Here is a 25,304-nt window from a genome sequence, read left to right as displayed (position 1 = left end):
AGTTAACAGTTGTCATAAACATTCAGATATAGTAGTTGTTTAATAATTTGCAATAAAATAAAAGTTATCTCACATGAAAGTTCATAAAACGATCCGTATCTTGCAAGTTTCTGTATATCTCGATTTCTATCTGTTATAATTATAAACAATTCGCATTGTAAAAGGGATGATATAATGTTGAACATCTCTCACCAAAAATGTGATTGTTATAAATGTTATGATATTAAACTTATTGTTTAATAATTTCACACGAATTCAGTAAAACTAACTGTTCTATAAATTTTGACGAATTTCTTGCATAAAACTCTACCAAGGCGCATTTAAATTAAATAATATTTAGTTAACAATCGCCATAAACATTAAGACATAGTTGTTGTTTAATAATTTACAATAAAATAAAATTTATTCCACGTGAAAGTTCATTACACGGTCTGTATCTTGAAAGTTTCCGTATATTTCGTTTTATATTTGTTATAAAGAATAACAATTTGCATTATAAGACAGCTGACAGAATGTTTAACAATGTTCCTCGGAGAGGTAATTGTTATAACAATTATCTTGTTAGAAATAATAAATTAATCGAGAAATAATTTATCGCGCGCTCGAGTTTCCAGTGCGTTCAACCTTCGCGCACTTGTCCGCGCATTTGTGCGCGCAAACTCGTGATCGCCGCGAGCCCATAAATACGAGCGCGCAACGAATAAACCTCAGGTCACTCGCGTCCGCGGACCTCGTGGAGGTCTTCCCATCTCTGCCAACCACTGGTGGACACTGGTGGACACTGGTCAAGGGGATTCAAGGGGTCCTCTCTATTATCCGAACCCAACTAACAGGTTGGATTTTTTTTTTCTCCCAGTATAGCTTGGTGATCAGTGGTGCTTAATGAGTCCTCCCTCTCTTATCCGAACTCGATTAATAAGTCCTAATCTTCTTTTTTTAGCATCACCGGCCATTGGCGCTCATTGGTGGTTAGTGGCCAGGAGGTTTTACAGGGCAATCTCTCTTATCCGAACTCGACGAATTGGTTTGCACATCCTTTTTTTCTTAGCTAATTTTAATTTATTGTGCTTCATTTTGATTTCTTTTAATTAATTATGTTTTGTTTTCATTTATTTTAATTACCTATGTTTTATTTTTATTTATATTGATTAACTGTGTTGTACTTTGATTTATTTTACTTTCAGGTAGACTTAAGAAAGAAGTCATCAGCCGTGGGATTTTCGTATCGTTGGTATAAGAATATTTAGATATCTAAGTTAGTTGTAAGATATTGCGAAAGGTGGATAGATGGAAATTGTGTTAATACGTTTATTATTCATCGAACAGAAGAATTTGCGATCATGGTTCCTTCGGTAATTGGTACCATATTTGTGTAAAAAGACCATTGACTATGTATCTATTGCGCGAACGACAAATTTTTGCTTTTTCATTTGCGAATATAAAAAATTGGAAGCAATTTTTTAAGATATAAGTTGTTGAGAAACACTAATATTCAATTCAAAGTCACAAGAACGTAGAATAGTACTTAGGACGTACTACTGGGTAGTAGTTCAGCGGTGTAAATGCGATCGAAACCATTTGCTATTTGGATTGCCTCTCCATAAGAGCCAACGTTAATACAGGCATAAATAATTTGAGTAATTCTGGGGTCTTGCAGTATAGGGTCGATGCATTAAGTCCTCAGGAATAATGTGAGACTAACAGCGTTCATTTTCAGTGCCTAATTATTGAGATATTCGCATTTTTGTATCATTAGGAATTTTCAATCACCTGTCGGTATGATTTCGCTAGCAGTTTGAGCAAATTGCCACGGATGGCGCCACTGGTCGAAAAACTAGTGGTAGTCCGCGTTTAAATGCAATTTTAACAGTATTCGGGTCGTTTATTGTTATTGTCAATGGCAGGGGATTAATCTTCGTTCTTTCAGCTACAAATCAAGTGCTTTATCTAAACGAAAGCTATCCGTATAACGGTGTAAGAGCTGTCCAAAGTGAACTAACCGGGGTACGCATGACGAGATCCAGTGTCAACCGTTGCAAACAATTGAGATTTTATCAATGTTTTGTAATTACTGATTCCCAGCCGTTATAGGGTACTAATCTACATTCTTTAAACTTCGAATGTAATGCATGACGAAGAAAAGTGTTGCCTGTTTAGTGGTTATGTGATTGCAATAGGTTTCGATCGGATTTACACTGCTAAACGAGCATCAGTTTTCCTCGTCATGGATTACATTCGAAGTTTAAAGGACGCAGATTAGTACTCTCTGGCAGGTGGGAACCAGTGATTACAAGAACATTGTTAAAATCTCAATTGTTTGCAACGGTTGACACTTTATCTCGCGATGCGTACCCCGTTTAGTTCACTTTAAATAGCTCTTCCAACGTTCTATGGACAAGTTACGTTTTGATCAAGCATTCAGTTTGAAGCTAAAAGAACGTAAATTAATCTCCTGTCATTGAAAATAACAATAAACAACCAGAACACTGTTAAAATCGCATTTAATCGCGGAATACTACGACTTATTTGACCGGTGGCGCCATCCGTGGCGAATAGCTGAAACTGCTAGCCAATTATATGGCTACCAGTTTCAGCGTTTCGCCACGGATGGCGCCACCGGTCAAACAAATAGTGGTACTCCGCGATTAAATGCGATTTTAACAATGTTCTGGTCGCTTATTGTTATTATCAATAACAGTGGATTAATCTACGTACTTTCAGCTACAAATTGAGTGCTTTAACTAAACGAAAGGTATCCGTATAACGGTGTAAGAGCTGTCCAAAATGAACTAACCGGGGTACGCATGATGAGATAGAGTGTCAAGCGTTGCAAATAAATGCGATTTCAACAGTGTTCTGGTCGTTTATTTTATTGCCATTGACAGGGAATTAATCTATGCTCTTTAAGCTACAAATCAAATGCATTATCTAGTCGAATGTTGTCCATGTAACGCTGGGACACGTGTCCAAATATGAAGTATTAATTGATCTTTTCAATGCATACAAGTTTTCTTATATCGTTGGTGAAAATTTTCTTATGATATCTCATATTTCATAAGATTTCATTGAGAAAATTTGAAACAAAAAACACATGACATTTTTCATATTTTCTTTATAAATTTGGACAATATGAGAAATCATGAGAAAATTTTTGTCAGACTAACTTTTTACACAAGTATTCATTTTTTATTTGAAACACCGCCACAATACGCCATATTGAATTTTATTTGTCCCATTTCCGCAGATTGACTGTAGCGGCGCCAAAGACGCTGTTCGATTTGTCAATACGGTAGTGTCAAGTTGACACCTAACCCAGACACTGTCAACCAGTTAACCCCAGCCTTTTTCCTCTGCTTTCCTCTATCCTCGATGGTCCGGGTGGAATGGTTTTAATTGATTCCTTTTTGTTTCGGTGTATCTATTAATTACTGTTAATTATCAGGTATTAGAAGCACGATAAAAGATCAGTGGAAATTTCAGTATCAGTCTCCACTGAGCATCTCGACGTTAATTGAATCATTTCTATTTAGCTACAAAGTTGTTAGTAACTTTCGTCTTTCTTCACCTCACTGGAAGATTAGCAACACTTTCCACAACTTCCGCTATTTAAACTCGTTTATTGAGTCTCTTTAGCAATAACAAGACAGTGAGTACTCCTCTCGAACCATTACAGAGGATTGGTTGACGTCTGTATACACTGGTTAAATGTGTTTCAGATGGAAATTTGCATCGACTCCCTAGAATCGGCGAGAAACGCGATCGAGGGTGGGGCAAAGAGGCTCGAAGTTTGCTCAGCCTTATCTGAGGGTGGTCTAACCCCCACCCCGGGCCTCGTTAAAAAAATCAAAAGCTTCTCACCCATACCAGTCTACGCGATGCTCCGATTACGGGCTGGTAACTTCGTGTACATAGAAGAGGACACGGAAGTGATGCTACAGGATCTGAAAATACTCAAGGATCACGGCGCAGACGGATTCGTCTTTGGAGCACTGACGTTAAACGGGAAAATTAATGTGGATCTCTGTGAGGAGGTTCTTTCAGAGGCCAGTCCTTTGTCAGTCACCTTTCATCGAGCCTTCGACGAGGTGAACGACCCTATGAGAGCAGTGGAAACATTGATTGAACTAGGGTTTGAGAGAATTTTAACTTCCGGTCAGAAGGACACCGCCAAGGAAGGCTTGGAGTTGATACAGAAGTTAGTTCAGGTGGCTCAAGATAGAATAATTATCATGCCAGGTTCTGGTATCACCAAGGACAACATTTTTGAGATAAAGATAACGTCTGGAGCGAAGGAATTCCACGCATCCGCCAAGAGGATGGCGGTGATCTCTAGCGGAAATAGAGTTAAGATTGGAGCCAATAAAGAGTCCTCTGTTATGGTCACTGATAGTGGATTGGTTCGAGAAATGGTATCGATTATAACGGTGTAATCGTAATCGAATGGATAAGACACACGGATCCAAATTGTTATCCTGAATCGAAGAACCTGTTTCTTTGGGTGATTAATTTATTTGTCATTGGTATTATTGCAACGTTCCTGTTCCACGCAGACGTATCGTTAATATTTCGTCTAGTGATTTTAAATATTTTAATATTAATTAAAACGGTCTGTAGGAAATATGACACTTATATAGCAAACAGAAACATGCGACGTTTTTGTGTACCGAATTAATGTTTAGGTTTCCTTAGCACTTAACTTTATTGCCCATCACGTAGCAACTTGTTGCATATAGATATGTACAGTTAGAGTCAAAACTAAGTACACAGCTTACAAAGGTCAGGTTTGTGGTAATACTTCTGTAGCATTCTACTATTGTAAGATCATAGCAGTAATACAGTTGGATATAATTTTCTTGACATTTTCGGGATGAATAGGTAGTCATAAAATTTGGGAAAAAGAAACTAGGAGCTATAACGAAAAAAAATTTGTAAATATCGTTAAACATGGTAAGTATACTATTATGGTTAGCGGCAGCATTGCAACCTCTGGTGTTAGTTAACTCTGGGCAGTTAGTTTTTATTCATAGTACTGTGGACAAATTTGGATGTTTAAATATGTTAAAATCAAATTCAGATGCAACTATATTCATCGACCTTTTAGGGAGATCGTGACCCAAAATATACAAGCAAAAGTGATTATTGATTTTGGTGGAAGCACAAAATTGTTTGGTAGACAACACTTTTGATCAGTTGAGTCCTTACTCACAGTCGGCAGATCTCAATGTGATAAACTCTATTAAATAGAGCATCTATGCGAAATGTTAGATTCTACATTAAGAGAAATGAATATATACTGACTTACTAAATGAATATATCAATTTTGACTTCCACTGTACGTTATGTACGTTACCACAGCCAAGTGACAGACACACGGTATGAGTCCATCGATACCACGGGTAAGCTTGATTGCATCGTCGCCAAGGCAAAGAAATAAACACGTTCCATGCCGTTTGTTCGCTTAATTGATCAATCATTCAGGATCGATGCTTTGTAACGATTCTTTTCTTCCCCCTTCGTCTATACGTAAATACTTTCGACCACGGTCCTATGGTAATCGATAGAAGAGTCTTAAAAGAAAAATGTAAAGCGTACTAGAGAAATAACGTGCTTCTCTGACGACACTTGAATACTGATAAACGACTTCGCGGGATCAATGACGGTTATTTTTTTGTCTCTCGAAATATGGAAATCATTCGCGTTCAATGGCGGTCGTAAACATCCACGTGGCGAACTCTTTTATACCGTTGTCGTCTAATTCTCTGTTTTTTTTTATCTGATTCAGAGAGCATTGTGATATAAAACGAATCATGCAAAGGCCTCCCGATGATTCATCGTTCCATTTGCAACTTCCCGCGGAACCGAATCGGCTGTAGCTGGGGAGTACCCGCAGAAATCTGCAAGAAACTCATCGGAAAATTTTCCACTGAACTCACGAAGACTTGTGGATCATCCGCAGCGTGAACTGTCTGCGTTCTTGGCTTTTGAACGTCCAGTTTTCAACTTAATTAACATATAAAATGTGAGCAGAGTATCTCATTCCCTGAACTTTGTCCAAAGCTTTCACCGAACTGCGAATCAAAATTCCGCCGTGAAATTAATGTAGGCGCCTTCTAATCTCGATTTCACGCCTTCGAGTATGATACAGAGAAATGGAAACAAGAAAAAACTAAAACGACGATCCACAATCCTTGAAGTTTTAAGAAAAGATCGTATAAAGTTGTAAATGAAGGTCGGAGAAAATGGTAGGTTCCACTTATGTTAGTTAGAAGAAATGAAAAATAAGCAATTGTTTCCACACACACAGATACACCTATAAGTTCTTCGCATTCCTATGACGAAGACACACCGTCTGGTAACCACAATTACCCATTGTACGTCACTAAAAATATAAAATGTAAATGCATCCTTCAGCGCGGCGTGCCAATGAGACGCGAGCACAGATACTACTATTATCGTTCGCGTTCAAATCGTAATGGCTTCACGGTCCGCGTACGTAAATGGAATCCTGCTGCGTGGTACGTGCTAGAAATTATGCATGAGAGGAGATTGCCTATTCCGCGTTGAGCGGAGGGACAATCATACTATGATGATACATACTCAGAACTCAGAACCGATGAAAATGCTCTCGAAGCCCTTCTTCTTCCATATGTATGTACCTATCTACATTGGATGCGTCGTGGATGCGACGATCGAGGAAGACTGTGTGTTTCAGGTTCAGGTAGGGATGTTCGATTCCGATTCGATTCGATTTGATTCGATTCTTCAGAAGGCCGATTCTCTTAGATAACATGTCACTGCCTTGTACAACACATATCTACACTAACGACCAAAAGTATGGGGCCAGGTTTGGTAATTAAAGAAAGAGGAAAATATTCTATAACGATTCAATGAACTTTTATTTCATCGTAACAGAATACTGATTCTGGTCTCATACTTTTGGCCGGCAGTACACACTACCGTCCGTAAGTGTCCGGACACACGGTACATTGACGACATTAAAATGTCACTATTTTTCAGTAAATAAGACTATCGTTTCTGTTGTTATTTATCGATTGGAATAGCTTTCTTCAGCTAATGTTACATATTAATGATACCTGCAGGTGCTCCTATCGTGATTTGAAAAAACGTATCCTTACACGACTGATATTCGTCTAAACGCATAAAAGTACAGCAGAAGTTAGAAAAAAATCAGCTAAAACTTGTTTCTTTTGTAGATATTCCACGTATACCTTTTCATTGAACTTTGGTTATACAGTAAAGGCTCCATGAGAGTTTGAAACGCCCAAGGTTCCGACCATTTCCAAACTTTCACGGTACTTACACCGCGAATCGTTTCTACACCTCACAAATCTATCTTTTGCCCGAAGCCCGAGCCTCGGCAACAAAAGCGTGGATGGGGATTATGCGCGTGACAGGTTCCATGACCTCCTTCCCGCCCTCCCTTCCTCTCTCCCACCCTCTGTGGCGGGGATGAAATAGAAACTCTCACGAGGAACTTCCTATCCAACCTTCATAAACCCTTCACTGTAGTACTTTTATACATAGGTTGTATGTGTTAATAAATATCACTTATGTTCTTCTAGAAACATTTAACTTTGATTTTAAAATTTAATATTATAAAAAATCAATAAACATGTTTTGTATAAAAAAAATATTTCACAAGATTTGCATCAACATCGGTAGTGTATGTGTTCTGAAGACTCGAACAACCCTATGTAGTTTCAGGTATATCCTGTTATTCTTCCACAGTAACACCGTCACCGTACAATTCCGTACCGGAAGTGATCGCGGCTGGAGAGACGGTGACGTACAACGTACACCCGGTACACCACGTTCGCCGATCAACGAACAGCCGCCGCGTGTCGCAATGATTTCGTGTACGTAGTAGCAACGGCGGCTATGTATTTATTCTTTGCGACCAATTTGGAATTGCAAACGCTTACGCCTTATGCAATCTCCGTACCCGTGCACGCGGGCCCCTAATACAGGCCGCGGTGCACTTTCGTATTTGCGACACGACGACAACCACCGCGCTATGCCGGGACGAGGAAAAGTGCGTACCTGCGTGACCCGTGCGATCCACTCGCGAATCGAAAGCTGTAAGTACACCGCTTAGAACGTTTGCGCCCTCGTGGAGCAAATCTCTTGCGCGAGTCACGCACACATTGACTCGAGGCCGACGTCGATGTCTGTTTGTCGCGTGTGCAATTTGTACGCTCGGTGGTAACGGCGTCAACCAGCGGCCACTAATATTGTTAACACACTTTGCAAAAAGTGGAGATACGCTGAAGTGTCAAGTTATCTGTTGTTTGGATCGAATTTGCAAAACCTCGCCAAGAGGGAAACTTCTGTAACCTGGAAATTCCGATTTATTTTTTTAACTCCACAGGTTTGTACTGTTTGTAGGGGACCTCGATAGAAGCATTTGGCAATTTTTCGTTTTTGCTGACAGTTCCCTTGTAAGTGTATTCAATCCCATATTTCGGAGCGATAATTAATATGAGAATCGGTAACCACTAGGCATTTCGGAGCGTACAGATTTATAGAGTTTTTTAATATTGATTATCACGATATCGTAGTGTAAATACTTTAAAAAATTGTACGTTGAGGTCATTTTGTGGTAGGAAAGACCAGAGGTGTAGGACAAGAATCGATAACATTTTCGAAAAAGGAACAAAGGGGTTGAAATTTCCGCGCAGGGGAGAGTCAACAACAGTGCCGGCGCCAATGACTCGAAGTTGACCGATGGAGAGTGTGTTTGCTTGCTTGCTGTCCAGTAACATACACCTGTAAAGTGCGTCGGCCTGGAACAGAGGTTCTCAGTTTTTCCGGCTCGACGACCCTCTTTCTATACCCAGTCTCACTCACCTCGACCCCGTTCTATGTATTATCGATACAAAACAAAAGTGACGTACAAATCATTAAAGTTCACAACTTAATTAAAATATAATCTCGAATTTCCATATACTAACAAGACCCCATTACCAATTGCCCGATAATTTAAAATTTGATTTTTCATTTGTCACAGAATTCTTAACCCTTCGTGTTCCGCATCGATTCAGCTGAACGTGATTATATAAATCGTGATATCTCATTAATAAACAGATATAAACCTACTTTACTTATACATGCTTCGTCATAGAAATACCGTGGTGTAATGTGTAATAGAGAAGCAAACTGAAACATTTCCATCGATAATAAAAGGACCAGAATTTATCATTTCCACTGTTGCCATACGGCTAGATATTTTAAATTACGAAATGAAATGTTAATAGCGTGTATTTTTTCATATCTGTGAGTAGACATATAATAGTTTCTTCTATTCTTCTACATAGATATATGTAGATTTTGCGGCACAAATTTGAATGTGTATTCAAAAACTTGTCGGTAAAGTAAGACATTAAGTATTGGTCCTTTTCACTTGATGGAATCCAATAAGTGTCGAGCATCGTTACAAGTAAGAATGAAAAGATTACCACATTGTGGACGTTTTATTACTGCCTCTACCCAGGGACAAGGTATTTTTGGCCTGTATAGGTACTTATATTTACAATCGCAAAGTGCCCACAATTTCCGTGATTTGTCTCAAGCCTTAGAATTGTAAACATAAAAAAGTTCTTATCGTTCGTCCGCAATGTGTTAAGTGGGCCACCTGGATCATTCTCACATACTTTTACCAAATTTATCATATTTATGCATAGGTATTCTCCAATGAAAATTAGAACGAGGTTTCGAGTGTACAAACCTATCGTGGTAATTCATGAGCCCTCTAGGCAAATCCACCGACCGTACCTCCCATTCTCGTTGAGGGTCGTTGGCGATTCAGCTGGGAACCTCTGGCCAAAAGTGTGTTGGTGGACGGACGGACGGACGGACGGACGGACGGACGGACGGACGGACGGACGGACGCACGCACGCACGCACGCACGCACGCACGCACGCACGCACCACGCACGCACGCACGGATACTGCCGGTGTCTACCTGTGTGTTATTGCTCAACCGGACTCGTCTGTCAGTGCGAGAAAGACGCTCAGACGGTTCGGTCGTCCTGATCCGTGTGCACTCCGGCCTCGTCCTTCCATCTCCGCGAAACGACGTGCGCACGGTAATCATCAAATTTACTCTTGTTTTTTTTTCTTCTTTTTTTTTCTCTCTGTGTGTTCCCTCTCGCTACGGTTTCGCCCTACCCTTGATCCACGGAGAAAACATCCGATCATACACACAGCATACAGTCCTACATACGTAACTATGCGATCTCGTCGACCGATTTCAAGCAGAATTTCACGAAACAAGAATCGCTACTACTCCGTTTACGTTGACTGGAAGGAAATATCATTTTCGTGTGTACTCGTAAGTGTGACAGTGTGTAACAATCCTCTAACAATGAATGAAACATCTTCGTACATGTGAGATCGATTTGAGTGAATCTTTGTGCGCGCAAATTAATTGCGTGTTTTGTACTGGTGTGCCAACGAGAATTTAAGGGGATGTTTTGGGCAGAATTCACACGTGATTTTTTATTCGTTGCACGAGTTTACAAGTGCGTGAGTGTTTTTTTTCTCGATTCGTGGATCGGTATCCACGGAGAATTTGTGTTATGTCACATGTCCAATTTGAATCTGTCAACGATTTCATGATTTTTATTAAACCATAACAGTATACTTACACAGTTTATATACAAACAGATGTATAGATGTCGTCCAGAGGCGTTTATAGCTCCCCTTACCATTCACGCTTAAGCAGTATACATACATATGACATAATCATTCCTATATTGTCTATATTCCAATCGTAGTACAATGTAGGTACTATAAGTGACAATATTGGAAAAACATATGACACAATAGAAAAAACCAGTAGCATTGACACTACTCCACTACACGCTTGGATTCGAATATTTTTGTTTCTTTTACATTTAGATTCTACGCAAATAGTTTCTCTTACTTAATGATAGTTTCTTTTCGGTAATTTCAAATACACAACCATACGGCAATAGTAGAAATGAAAGGGTTAACTAATTGTAAAGTACATATACATAATGGGAATGACTTAAAAAATAGCAATGGTGCGCCAACGTTTCAACGACTCACGGAGGATTCGTAAATAAATGCTTCTCGATTATGTAGCTGTGAAATTTGTCGATGAATTCTGTGGTTTCTTATTGTTGTCGATGAAGTTGACGCAGTCGAAATCGCGTCGTTTCCACGTTAACATGCCGGCGCGTGTAACGCTGCTCATAACAGATTTCGCGCACGTTACCGCGACTCTTATGAAATCGAAGTGGCGACCACGAGTGAAGTCGAGGAAGTGTGACGAGAGAATCGGATTGGGTGTCAAGTTTTGCGATCGAAGCATCGTTTCACCGTGTCGTTGCGCTCCTAGAACCGTGATATCCACTCGAATGTATCCGCTGTATTTGGTGGTATTTTCTAGTTGACCGACTTTTCTTCTCGTAAGCTCCTACGCGTTTATACAGGGTGTCCGTCGAATTTTCCGTCTGAACCGTGCTACACACTGTTCTCGGGGAATTAAAAGAAGAAAGTGTTGTAGAAATGTCTATAGTAGAAAGATCGAAGATTTATTGCGTGAAATTAATGAAAAGTGATTAATATAAAATAAATCAAGTTAGATAACAAGTGAATCTAGTTGGATCGATTAAAGGAATTTTCTCGATTTCTAGTTAACTATGCTGGATCTTCTAACAACGCGAATCGAACGTCATCTTTTTATTCTAAATTCTCACTGTAAGACCTTTACGGTTCTGTGTTTACATAACATGTTTTCTGTTGATTACCGTTCATTAAAGTGTCATTGATACATGCCTATTGTGGCACAGTTTCATTAAACCTCGGGGGCACCCTTTGCAAATACTCATTTGTCTTTATACATACTCATCTATACGTATGTATACATGTACATGTACATATACATATACATGTACACATGTATACTATTCAATTCAAGAAAGTGTCCACAACGCACGTTATCATACCTAGTTCCGTGGTCGAGGGGACCGATTTAGAAAGTGTTAACCGAATTTCAGGACACTGGAACGATCACCAATGAATATTCGCGAACGATCGAATTCTCGTCGATTTAAGATTGTTTTGGTTTATCAATGCGAAACATTGATTCGTTGCGAACGACGTGGTGGACTCCGTTCACCTGTCCGAAAGAACCATGAAAGTCATCTGTGTGGATGGCTCTCGTGACTTATCATCGAATCTCGACTTCGCTGGCGAGTCTCGAACGACCTACAAACACATTTTTCCGTCTCGTCGGAAGTTCTCCTCCCCCTCCGTGCACTTTCGATCTTTTGAAATCAACGGCCAAACGCGACCATGGAACAAACAGCGGATTTACGTTACCAACCAAAAGTATGGGAACAAGTCATGATATTTAATTCTTTTGGTGGGTACATTAGAGCCGATATACATATCTATATGTATATCGGCTTTGTCGATTTACCGAAAAATATCTTGAATCGATATATTGGCTAAATTAAATTGCATAATATAATATTACACAGAATATACATACATATCTACCTACATGTATGTATAAGGCAACCTTAATTATAATATTTAATTATAATATTTTTTTGGAAATGTCCTAGTGTTCCGCGGACGTGTTATTCACGTTTTTTCAGATATTTTTATTTATACCTTCTTAAATTAACGTAGTTGCAGTGTTTAGAAAGATAGGGAACCAACGACCGAAAAGTGACGTTCAAGGTATCTGAGCGGTTTCACAGATCCATGATCCCGTGTTTATCCTCGATCCTTTATGTGTATGTGGGTATATCCTTGATCTACCATATTCCTAGTTTCGTGTGTCGTCCACGCGCAATCCACGCGGGAAAGTCCGGGATCAAAGAGATTCCTCGGATTGCATCGACGCGCGCGCAAATGGTTTAACGGTACCACCCGGTTATTTTCAGAGTAGGTAGGCTATCAGAGTTCTCTCCGGCACTCTCCGCTTCCGTATGAAACGAGACGCAAAATCTCGTCGATCGAACAGAGACGCGCCACTTTTACCCGACTTTATGTAAGACGTGTTAACGGAACGGGGAATTCGTCGAAGCGGTTTTGAATAGCAATTAAAACTCGTCGCGCGTGATCGCAACACTTTCACAGAACACTGCTGTATCATACACACAACCGTAAATTGCATAAATTTCCAGTGGTCACGTGATTTTGACGACGTCCTTAGACGCGGCTTCCGGTGGTTGCGTACAATTGACAACCGCTTGCACTTGCGTAGTGCTGCTGCTGTTGTTACTGAATATAATAATAACTATATGGAAGAAAATTGTTTTTGGTTCGAAAGAAATGAATCAGGCCAGAAAGGGTTAATGGCGGACCGTTCGTGGTTCCTCTTTCGACCGTAGTACCTATAGGTAATTTTGCGAAATTTGGGCACACGAGCGGAATCGTAATCGTAGCAGACATGTTTTAATTAATCAGGAGAGCGAGATACACCACGGAATATTAAACAGTCGAGCGTCGGCCTCTTCCTGCGAGCGATTTTCGTGGCACTTCCGGTCCCAACGTCGGAAGCTCCACTTTCTTGCGGCGGTCAATGACGCGCGCGTGCGCGCGTACTTTTCGAGCGGGACCACAAACCACAATAGAACGCCGATTACAGGAAGGGAGGGAGGCAAACGGTGGGACCACTTGGCGACCATTTGGGGACCATTTGATGACACACTAACGTTCCACGCAAGCCAGTGGAGCACGGTACATATGTATACATATGTATTCAAGTATCTTGATAGGATAGCGTGCCCGTAACTCGGGTACAAACAATTCTAATTACCCCGAATGAGTGAGCAGTTACTACCGGTCATCTTTGCCTTGATGTCACTCAAACGTCTTATACGTAGGTACCAGTCGGTCTTTTTACGAAGACACGAGCCACGTATGTGGACGTTGTAAAAAACACGTACACAGTCACCGTGAAAGATTAAGGTCATCTTCGCAGAATTCGTTTAATGGAGAATTTAGGGGTTAGCCCACTCTGATGACCGCTTGAAAACCATAGGTATCCTTGTGAATTTTTAATGAAAAAGTTTTAAGTAAACCGGAGATTAGTTGCAAAACCTGTAATATATTACTAATATATACTATTTGCTGCCCTGTTCGAACGACAAACATGATCGAGCTAGATAGACCCAGGGGGAAAAAGTTGATGGAGAGTGCACATACAATGAGATCAACGGAAATCGACTCGCTAAGGCCAGCCAGAAATGTAGAGACACCTGTATGTCCCGAAATAAGTCTAGGACCGGTGGAATTTTTTTTCTATCGGAATCTCATACTTAATCATGCTGGAAAATATCACCCGTGTAGGCCGTGATCGTTGATTTTTCCTCTCCTGTCCAACTCTCGAGGGGGGAGCTATTGCGCTCGAGCGGCGTCGATCTCGATCGTCGTGCGGCGTAACGAAATTCCTCGATGAATATTCCGATTTCTCGGCATTTTCTGCATTAACGACCTCCGCAAATTAGATCACGAGTACTTAATCGTTCCACTTGTTCGATGAGACGCATAGTGGTGAAAAATCGTAAAAAATCGGAAATACTTGAACCACCAGAAACTTGATTTTTGAATTGTATTTTTTAATCGTTGTATGCACTGGTTCAGATTTGAAAAGATTTTACCGTCCAACGTTAAAATTAAGAATTGTTTGGAAATCTCATACAATGAATGTTTTTCTAAGTGGTACGATTTTTGTTATTGAAGAAAATTTTTCTGCACTTTTTTAAAAATCCACGCGTTTTATTCGCATGTATTCAATGATAAAAATCAAGGGAAAGAAATAATATATGAATAATAAAAGAAACATAGGTAGTTGGGAACAAAAATTGTAAAAATTGGGATCTTCTTTAGCTCATTACCTTGACTGTTAACTAAACTTCTAGGAGAGTAACAAAAAAAATCTGTAAGTTGCACACAATAATCGCTAAAAATCGAAAACACCGCCAATCCAGAACGTTTCTAGAATTACATCCGATCTGTCGGTATCTTTACCGCTGCTGTGACAAGGTGACTGAGGAATTCTAATTCATGGAAAGCTCGATAAAATCTTTGAGATAGCGTGTCCTGTACAGTTTTGTTACTGTCCATATATTCAGGATTTCCCTCAATTACACTCAGATTCGACGGATTTACCATTCGCTTTTGGCCATATTGCTTCCAATGGAACACGAAGACGATTCCACTGGATACTGTAGCCTGTAACGTGCCAAGGAAAATACGTGGTTATTCATAGACTGATTTTCTATTCCACTGGCCGACAATCCGTTGCACGCCGCGCTTTCTTCGTAATGGCCCCAGACGCCGCGCATACACGCACGTCGTTGTAAAAACAGTTTCACTTTCTGCCGTTGGTAGCCACGCGCGCGCGCGATTCTTTTAACGTGGCTAAGCATCCCTACGTCGAAGAAACGAATTCTATTTTTCTGGGTCTGCGAAAGCGAGGAGAAACATTGTCGATTTCTAGTCGCTGATAGGACCAGATAGTCTACAAGGAATCGTGTACCTAATAGTAATAATGGTAACTGGCCTGTTTTACGAATAGAACGTGTTTTATTGATTCGACAACACAAAAAACGTGCATATTCATTGGTTGTTATAATTATAATGAAATGATTATTAGCCCCAATAAAAAGCAGGATGTGCCGAAAGATATTTATCGTTTTGATACCAACAACATGTTTCGCGATTTTTCACGGGCAACGAAGGATTCATACATTAGGTATATTCGGTTAAATGTCAAACGTTCGCAAAAACAAAAAAACAAGTATCGTGTTAACCCGTCGTGTAAAGTAGGAAATTTATTTAAACAAGTTGACATTCGATTCCGCTAGATAAGCGAATTTACATTCCGAAATATTCTCGTACCACTTGTAAATCATCGGCGCGGCGGTGTCTATGAATTTCGTCGTTCCTGGTACGGTCGCGGCCACAGGAAGCGATTTTTTGTATTTTCGTTTCTTTTTTTTTTCTTTTCAAACGGGGACTTGGATGATCGTTTCAGCGGGATACCAAGGTCGGCGAAAAATATTTGCATTGTAAATCCCGACGCGACATTAAATTTCACGAGACTCGTAAAAATAATGGCTTGAAAAAAGCCATTAAGCGCTCGTGAACGTTGCAGGATCGAAGATGGGAATCCGACGAAGACTCTGGCTGGACCTCTTTGTCCCTCAGGGGATTAGCATTATTTAAACGAAAATTAAGAAACTGTGTTTTAATCGACCGAATGAAACGACCTCGCAACAGGTGGACATGACGTTCACGATAATGTGTTCGAAAAAGAAAAATAGGCAAAAAAGCAGGGAATTTATTAATTTTCAGGAACTTCGTTCTTCACCGACAGAAAATACGAATGAACAAACGTGTGTGTCGATTTTTGCAGCGTGGTGACGATAACCGCACGAGGAGAGCACACCGTGTGACGCATTCTCGACGGAGAGAACCAGAGGAAAAGATGCATCGTTGAGAAGGCTCGACGGAGGATCTCAACGAGCAACCATTCCCGAAACATCCTTGAACCTGTTCGAAGAGGAAACAGCCACGGAGCGAGACGGTCGAAGATGGAGAACGAGAACGACCCGAAACAGAGGGAGAGGATCAGGAAGATGTTCAGCTGGAGCGACGGGCTCACCGCCGCGTGAGTAGCCTGAAATGTTTCTCTGTTTTTACTCTTATCGCTTTGATCGATCGAGAGAAACTATGTTCGGGACTTGTCTCGTGACCATGCGTGTCTCTGTCTCCGTAATGACACCCACGATCTTTGAACGGGCCTTGACGAGCAAGAATAGTAGTTCGTCATCAGCCGGAGAGCTGTGCAGAGATAGAGGCGATAAATGAGCCTCTCTGACGTCAAACCTATCGACAAGAATTCCATACTTTACACTATATCAATCCTTCATCTTAAATAATGTTTGCCTACGATGTGATACGGGGACGTATCAAGCTAAATTCAGAAAAGACTTTGTCCACGGCATCAGTTTTCTCGACCTTCTATGCCACGGAATTCATTAGTTCGACTTTCGAGTGAATCATCTCCAGTCTACTTGTTAAATTGTTAACCCTTTAACGCCCGGTGTGTAGTATACCTATGTTAGATCTAGTCTAGAAAATCATATTTCCAGGAGTTCTGTCGTGAAAGTACACGACCTATAGAGGAGGTGCAGGTATTGGGACCATTTTTGAGTTAACTAAACACGAGAAATAATATTTTCTCCGAAAGAGGTGTTTGGACGTTAATGGGTTAAAAATAAATTTAAAAAGAAGTATAAAAATCGGTTCGTTTAATACCGATATTTTTTACTTGAAAATAACAAGATACAACATTGATACGCATATTGTATAGTAAATAGTACATACATAGATATATGTATATCTATGGGTCTCTGGGTGTTAAAAGGTTAAGGTCTGTTACATTCTCAGCAGACTTTTTGCTTCTTTAAATTTACTCCCAAATAATGTACCTTCGTCCCAAAGAAGATCCCAAGAATCTAGAAATACATTTATGCTCCTTGAATTCGTCATCGAACAAATTTTCTCCCGTGAGTCCACGAATTCGTTGAGAGCTCGCGCTCCCAGAAAGTTGCACGCACGATTTTGCCCGAGCAACTTGGGAAATTCTGTGCAAACAGGGAGACGTTACGCGGTTACATCGGCTGTGCGTCTTGTTACCAGCGAGGCGATTGTATTATAGTTAAAGTAATATTAACCTCTTGCGCTGGAAAGATGTGCCACACACGTCGAAATTACACTCATTTGTGACCTGGCTGCCAGCGCAAGTGGTTAAATTACCTGTGATTGTAGTTGTAACGTCATAAACAATCCATGCGTATTTTACGAAGGGTTTAGGTATCCGCGCGCGGGTTTTGTAACCTGTTGCAAGAACGTGTCCGGTGCACGAAATCCACGAATTCTCCTTGAATACATATAGCCGTTTTATGGTAAACCGCATTCCGGTTCTTTCAGCCGGCCGAACCACCGCGTTCGGGATCCACGATGCTCTCATTCGCGATTCCCTTTCTTCCGTGAAATCTTCCGTTCATCGTTGCCATCGCGCGACAACCTCAGGTAGCTCACAAATGGGGGCTAACAGTTCTCAGGCGAAATCGATCGACTATTTGTTTTGTCAACAAAATCGGACAAGGGAGAAAATGGAGTAACATAGAAACGAAATTATTCGTTCTTCTCGATGGAGACTTTCGGAAAGTCGGTCGAGAAACGCGCAAGACGAATTTTGCAAGAACCGCCATGGATTGGTACGAGGGCATCGAAGCTCGTAATAACGCGTGAAAGTGGCCGTCTCTGCACGGTGAAGGGGCAAAACGTAGATACGTATACGTAGAATATAAACAGGCGAAAGATCGTGATGGAGGTGCATCCTCGATTCATCGATCTCTATTATTGGAAGAACCTTTCTCGATTTGAACCCGCGTGAACATTGGGCTTGGATATGCCTATTGGGACCGCGGTCTTTGGAGACTTGAATGCCTTCTTTCTTGAACACTGGTCTTGTCACAAGATGGATTGCTACTTGTAATTTCCTTGAATGGATTAATTTTTCATGTTTTTTTTTTTACATAGAAGTGTTTTTTATATTTCTTCTTTCAAGTATATCGAATAATTTTTCTAAAAATACGAAGAGTAAAAAATGTTTGTATAGGACATCATTGTAGAACTTGTCAAAGTAAAAACTTGTCATGAGAGTTTTTTCACCACAGGACATGGATGAAGTGGAATACACAATACTTTGGAAAGATATTTCAATTCGTTGTTTTGCCGCGTCCATTTGTAATAAAAATTCTGTTTTATACATATAATATGATGCATGCTGCTGTACATGTGTACATATCTTCTTTTGCCGTTTCCTTACGTACCGATAGTACAATCAATCATGAGGAAACCATGTTTGAAGGTTTCTCGAGAGATGGCACCACGAGTTCACTATCCTCGTGGCGGGTGTGATGAAAATGGAGACGGAAAGAAGGCAGAGAGAGAAGTTATACACGTTTACACGAGACTTCTATTAAACTCATTTTGCATTTCTTTCGATTTTATTTTCTTCGGAACCAAACACATAATCCTAGAAATTGAGTCGTGGTAATATTCATAACCAAGATTAATTTTTAACGATGTATTCTAGATTCAATGTTACCAATGAGCAAGCATCCCTATAAGGTTGAATCGACAAAACAATGAATTTAATTACTTCCTTTTTCAGTACATGATTTCGATTTGATATGTTAAAAGGAATCCGAAGCATTTTAGCAGCCACCTGCTGGCGACATAAGAAACGTTCGTTACATACTGGTTACGCGACGGCGTCACGATGGGAATTAGCATAATTCTCGACCCATACCGCGTTAGCATAAAAACGCGCATCGACTGATAATCATTAAGAAAGAACACACAGATTGCGTGACAATGCGAAATATCTTCGAGCGCGTTACATAAATACATTGCAATATACAAAATTGCTGGAACTGGTGTATTAAATTTACATACAGAATTAATCGCGTCTATTAATTTCGATGAACGTGTCTGTCCCCCCAGGTGTGCAAATTATTGTGTGTTCAGAAATGTATTAACCTCTACATAATTAACGAGACACAGAGAATAAAGTAGATTAGTAGACGAAACCCGTATCATCGATGATAAAGAAAAATACGAATATTCGCATTATAAAACGAAGAACGTGCCACTTGTCAGACATTATTACTCCTCGTTTCCAATGAACGAAGCTCAAGAACTGCTCGCGACTGCTTCTCGATATATGTAATGCGATCGATCGAAAAAAGACGATCATTGTATATGCAACAACTTTTTCTACGATCCATGATTTTCGCATTTTCTTCGTGGTGTTCTCACACTCATACTGCTTTTTCACCCATCTTCATGAGCGACACACGAAAGCCAAACGGGGAAAAAAAAAACAAAAAACAGTTAACGTTGAACAATTGTATGAATATTTATGTAAATTTCGTTTTTTACCGCGCTCGCAACATGTGTCGTTTATAATCCCTGGAAATCATGTCTCGGGGAATGGTTACGCAATTTACGCGAAATTCGACATGATGTATTCCGTTCGTCTTAACCTTTTCTCTAATCCTTGAAGGAGGTCTCAGGTTCATCGATGACCGACCAACGATTACCTGCTTGTTGACAATCTGATAAAGTCCGGAGCGTCGTTTAATGTATTCACTTTCTAGGAGAAGTTCCATCCCTCCTCTCAATTAACGACCGATAACGTTCGACGCTCGGTACAAGCGGTCGTGTATAATTCAGACGCTTTCTCTAAGAGTTGCGGAGTGCCCAAAATTGACACTATCAACATTGAATAATACCTACGCGAGCTCGCACTACCTCCTAAACACGGAGAATTAATTGAAATAATTGCCAAGATTCCATCGGAAGTAAACCGAACGACCTTTGGTCCCCTCGGCATGATCCATCTGGTAGTATAACAGGGAAACCATTCGAATTCAATCAATCTCGAAGCTATTTATCTCACGATCTATCGACGGAATTACAGTTAGGGATACATCGATACCGTCAAGGTATCGCTACTTTTCCCCGTAACTTGCATCGAAAGAAAATGGATACAAAGACCTTTTTTATTAATATAATATATTTCAACCAGGCTGGAGTAGAATTTGATTCGTATGGTCTGGATACATAGTGAAAAGCTGCAGTATCCGAGGACGTCAGTCATCTCGAGCTTTAAACAGTTGATGAGATTAAAGTATTAAAGTTATTATTTTGTCGAATGTCGACTCATTCAGGAAGAAGTATTATTTTCTTATTAAAATTGGAATTTTCACGTTCAAACAATGAAAAATGGTGAAGTATGAAACTCTTTATCTAGATTCTAGATAATCAATTTGCTCATCTCTGATTTTCACGAAGATATATCTTATTAATAAACATTTGTTAACGAAGACATATTTGATCAACGAACATTGATTAGATTTTTTTATATCGATTACTCGTCTCATTCCATATGAGTAGGTACTTTTTTTTTATACCGAGTACGTATGTATCATATACATATATGTATATACATCGAAACGAAAGTATCGATTATTTACTTGTATTTACTTGGATCAGTTCGTCCCTAATTACAGTAAGATATTGATACTCTTCTTTCTCCCTACCCCTTTTAGGTGTTGCAAAGTGGCACAAGGTCTACGATTCGAGGTGTCTCGCGAACGGAAAACCCCTGCGCGCACGCTTACGATTTTCGACGTATCGACGAACAGACGACGGGGCGCGACGTCGAACGGTCTTCCTGGGATTTACATAACACACCAGCCGGACTGACCGCTTTCACGTCTCTACATACTTATACCCGTGTACCTTCGGCCGCATTTAGCGACCCGGTTCGATATACTCCTGTGGCGGCGGTTTCTCGCGTCTCGGTGGCCTCTCGTCTTTCCTACCCGGGTACAACATGGCTCTTTCAGGGTTAAATCGACCCGACGGGATCCTCGGTTGCCCAATATCCCACCACGTCCGTTCTACATATACATATGTATGTATGCATGTATGTATGTATGTATGTATGTATGTATGTATGTATGTATACTTACATCGACACATTCGTGACTCGGCTCATCCTAGGCCCAAGGCACAAGGTTAACCATAGGCAATGTTCGAATTAGTATTATGTCGGGTGCGCGGCAATGATAACGACCTCTCCCCAAGCTTTATTAATCGTGAAATAATAGGTCCGATGTGCCTCGAACGAGGCTCTTTCGTTGTTTCGTAAAATAGTTTGTCATTTTCTGCCGTCTATAAATATGTATACATACTTGGGAACGACATGACTGGACATGAGTATGTTCTATTTTAACCTTTTCGATATTTATGTCGCGTATATTCGTCGTGAAAAGATGGCATTTGTTTTTCTTTAACCCTTGATTACGAAAGTGTAAAAATTACGATCTCAACATATTAAATTCTTATAAAAAACGCCGTATATGTCGTGCACGTAATGTTAACGTTTGTCCTGGCTGTGCTAATTAATTGTTTCAATTATGATTTAAACTGTGGTTCGTCGAAAGTGTAATTGTTTCAAAGATTTCTGCCAAAACCTGGAAAGACATTGGTTAGTCAAGGTGTTCAAAATTAGTGCAATCGCGAATCAGATCGTTTCCTGTCAACCGTTCGAAGAAGTCGTTTCATCCGATGGCACAGAGGACACGGAATCTCTCTCTCGTTGTATTGCACTCTAGACCCGCTATTAATCGCTCGCCGCGTGTCCGACTCGAACGCGTAACGACAGACCACGCGCGTTAGTCCTGGATCGCGTGATCCGAGGACAGCGGGGCACACCAGAGCTACGGAGCAATCAGGAAATCGCCGGATAGATGTGTCTGTCCGCCGTTGTTTGAGTAACCCATTGCTTTCCACGACGAATTAATGGGCCTCATTCGTCGCGAGCCGTGCATACCTCCGGCTGTCTTACGCGCGGGAACCATTATGCACGCAGAAATATGTGCAAACGGTGGAACGAATGTGAGAATCTTGGAAGTTTTATGTACCACAAGTTCGATAAATCAATTCTCCATCGATCATTCTCGAAGACAATTACGTCTATTGTGTTTGTTGAATCGAAAACGAGAACGAGAAATAGATTTCTCGAAGACGAAAAAATGGTATTATAAGAGTAAAAAGGGTTCGTCGATCGAAAAATTGGGAAAAGGGTCAGCAATAACCAAGGAAATCGATCTCCCCCTAAGTATACTAGACCCGACGATAGCCGACGAGTGCACGTGCACCGAACGATACTTTCGCTTTTACGCGAACAAGTCCACGAAGGTGGCTGACACTACCTCCGCGAGACCTTGCAGAGACCTTCCCCTCCATTTTGGTTTAACCTGCTGACAATAAGAATAAGATTTGCCCACGTTAGACGAGCCGCGCATACTGAGCAAACGTCGGAGCCACTCGCTCGACCAGTTTGCGTCGCGGCATCGAACGATGACTCTGGCGTCGGGCAATAAATACATATAATGACAAATTGCTGCACAGACCGTTCCGAAAGCGTGTTTAGAAACCTCGAACAGCAGCGTTAGGGTCCATTTCGGCCCTGGATTTCGAAAACCCATTTCCGTGTAGAGACACGTTAGTTCCTACGTATAACTTACGAAGGTGTGTGAAGTTTCCGAGATTCTGGGTCAAAAGAAAAAAAAAAACATAATATTAAATAAACAACATAAGAATTGAAGGAAAATCATCGATGACTGCCCGGAGTCTCCTTGGCATTGACAAGGAGAGGTCCCCAGTCAATTTTCAACTTACCCTACACACATGTGTAATGTGCCCCTAATCATCTGAAATCGACGTCTATCTCTAAAGTGCAGCCCATAGACGATTCAGGACTGTGTGGATACTTACTCGTCTATGGTCGAACTCTTTATTTAATGAAATCAATGAGTCTAGTGGAAACCAGTGTGTGTGCTCGCCCTGTCGGATGGCCTCCGGATCGAAAAACGGCGAGTAAGTATGTAGTCACTTTCACTTTTTCGAGAGACACGACCGCGGCGGGCCGACGACGATGACGACGACGACGACCGCGCGGGAAAATTAACGCGTGGTTGAATGCCGCGCTAATCCCACGGAGGCTGAGTAGAATCTCTGGAAAAGGTTGCCTCAAACGATCCTTCTCTCTATTTCTCCCTCAGTGAAGATACACGCTAAACGACCGAACAAAATATAATAATACTAGAGTTAACATTGACGCGTACAACCCTCGAATAGAGTCTATTTCTCATGCTGTTTTCTCAGTGTCGATTGTTATGTACGAGCAGCAAGAGAGAAGCAAAACTTTCGTAAAATCACGAGCCATGTTCTCCTTTCGTTTCTGTATTCCCGATTGACCGTTTCATCTAAGTGCCTGGCGTGCTGCAAGTGTTTGCAGAACAAGAAGTACCGTTTTTGCGTGTTCTCCTCCTTGTACAAGCACCAAAAGTCATGGATACCTCGGGCGATTACGCTCGAACTTTCGGGCCTTTCCAATTAGGTACAAGAGAAATTCATCGACGACCACGTGGACAAACTCACAAACATGCCTGGAATAGCTAGTGACTATGAATTTTTATCACAGGACAGAAAATTGTTTGTTCGATCGATCCTTGATCCATTCTTGATTGTCCACGGAACGATCAGTTATGCAAGCTTCGCAAGAAACAGACTAGACAGCCGGTTGGTAAAAGAACGCGAAGACTACCACCCCATTGGATGTGTGGTGTATCGATATAATTCGTAATGTTCACATGCTGGAATTTTCGAAGGAAAGAGATGCATAGTTTCCTGTTATTTAATCAGACTTCCGTTACGTCAGCAAGTAAGTAGCCGGGGGGTTACGCAATGCCCGGGGAAAGTGTGGACCGTCTTGACCACTGTTACGGTCGCTACCTATGTTTCTCGGCGTGCAATGAAATTGTTTGTTGACTATGGTGTCACCCAGACGATTATACTTGATGATAATCGTGCGCGAACGATTAGAACGTCGTTAACATTAATACGTCTGCGGTTCCGTTAGGCGAAAAGTATTACTGATATTGTGAGTCGACTGATATTTCTGGGGAAATTGTTACAACCCGTGTCGGGACAGCAATGTATTCTCGGGACATCAATGTATTCTAAATAGTTTGGTCAGCAATTAGCGTATTCTAGATAGTTAAACTCTTTCCGTCCCACAGTTGCCGTTTGTCTATGTATTCTAAATTACGAAATAGAATACCAGTATCATACACGTATGCATAGTTTTTCATATCTGTGTGTTCTCTGTGTACATAATAGTTTATTCTGGTCCTGTATACTGATGGTATAACACAAATGTAGCACTAAACGCTTTGAAAATGTTGAAATGTTCTAGTGTGTCACTTCTATGCCGTGTAGTATAGATAAAAGTGCAAAAAGAAATATGTGTTCGTAATTGTCAGAGAAATTTGGGAAGTGTCCTTTCGATGAATCGAACGTCTCGTTTCCAAGACTGTCGATTGTCTATCGGTCCTTTTTCCAAGAAAGGGAAAAAACATTAATGGAAAATCGATCGGAACCATTCAACCTCGACGCGTGACGCTGCTCGCGTTGATCAGCGTCAGTATACGATCATCTGTGACGCGCATACGGTGCCTTGGACCCGACGAACAGGTACATACGACAACAAAAAAATAAAAGTATCGTTCGCTTGACAGATTCTCGGAGGGGTGTTAAAAATCGGACGACGAGACTTCCCGGTGACGTTCACGCGTTGCGTAAAC

At 40.8% G+C, this 25,304-nt stretch overlaps 2 protein-coding genes across 3 annotated transcripts in view; both read left to right on the top strand.

The window, feature by feature from the left end:
• Window positions 1-3,475: 3,475 nt before the first annotated feature.
• LOC107194318 (copper homeostasis protein cutC homolog) lies at window positions 3,476-4,545 on the top strand. The gene is made up of 2 exons (XM_015583922.1): window positions 3,476-3,646; window positions 3,717-4,545. Exon 2 carries the CDS (start codon window positions 3,717-3,719, stop codon window positions 4,428-4,430), a length of 714 nt encoding a protein of 237 aa, XP_015439408.1. The 5' UTR covers window positions 3,476-3,646; the 3' UTR covers window positions 4,431-4,545.
• A 5,464-nt stretch (window positions 4,546-10,009) lies between these two features.
• The window catches only part of LOC107194345 (ABC transporter G family member 23), a 46,892-nt gene continuing 31,597 nt past the window's right edge, over window positions 10,010-25,304 (top strand). The window contains exons 1-2 of one of the 2 annotated variants that reach the window (XM_015583957.1): window positions 10,010-10,106; window positions 16,424-16,678. In XM_015583957.1, coding sequence (XP_015439443.1) covers window positions 16,602-16,678 — 77 coding nt within the window. In that variant the 5' untranslated portion in view covers window positions 10,010-10,106; window positions 16,424-16,601. Of the gene's footprint in view, window positions 10,107-16,423; window positions 16,679-23,055; window positions 23,536-25,304 lie in introns of those variants that run through there. The other variant, XM_015583958.1, reaches the window with a different exon arrangement.

This window comes from Dufourea novaeangliae, unplaced genomic scaffold, assembly GCF_001272555.1.
Source record: "Dufourea novaeangliae isolate 0120121106 unplaced genomic scaffold, ASM127255v1 scaffold28, whole genome shotgun sequence".
Classification (NCBI taxonomy): Eukaryota; Metazoa; Arthropoda; class Insecta; order Hymenoptera; family Halictidae; genus Dufourea; species Dufourea novaeangliae.
The sequence above is the reverse complement of the archived record's forward strand: the minus strand, read 5'-3'. Positions and strand labels throughout refer to the sequence as shown.

Bases quoted from the DNA above. Each gene is read 5' to 3' on its own strand.
- LOC107194318 (XM_015583922.1), top strand. From the start codon at position 3,717: ATGGAAATTTGCATCGACTCCCTAGAATCGGCGAGAAACGCGATCGAG.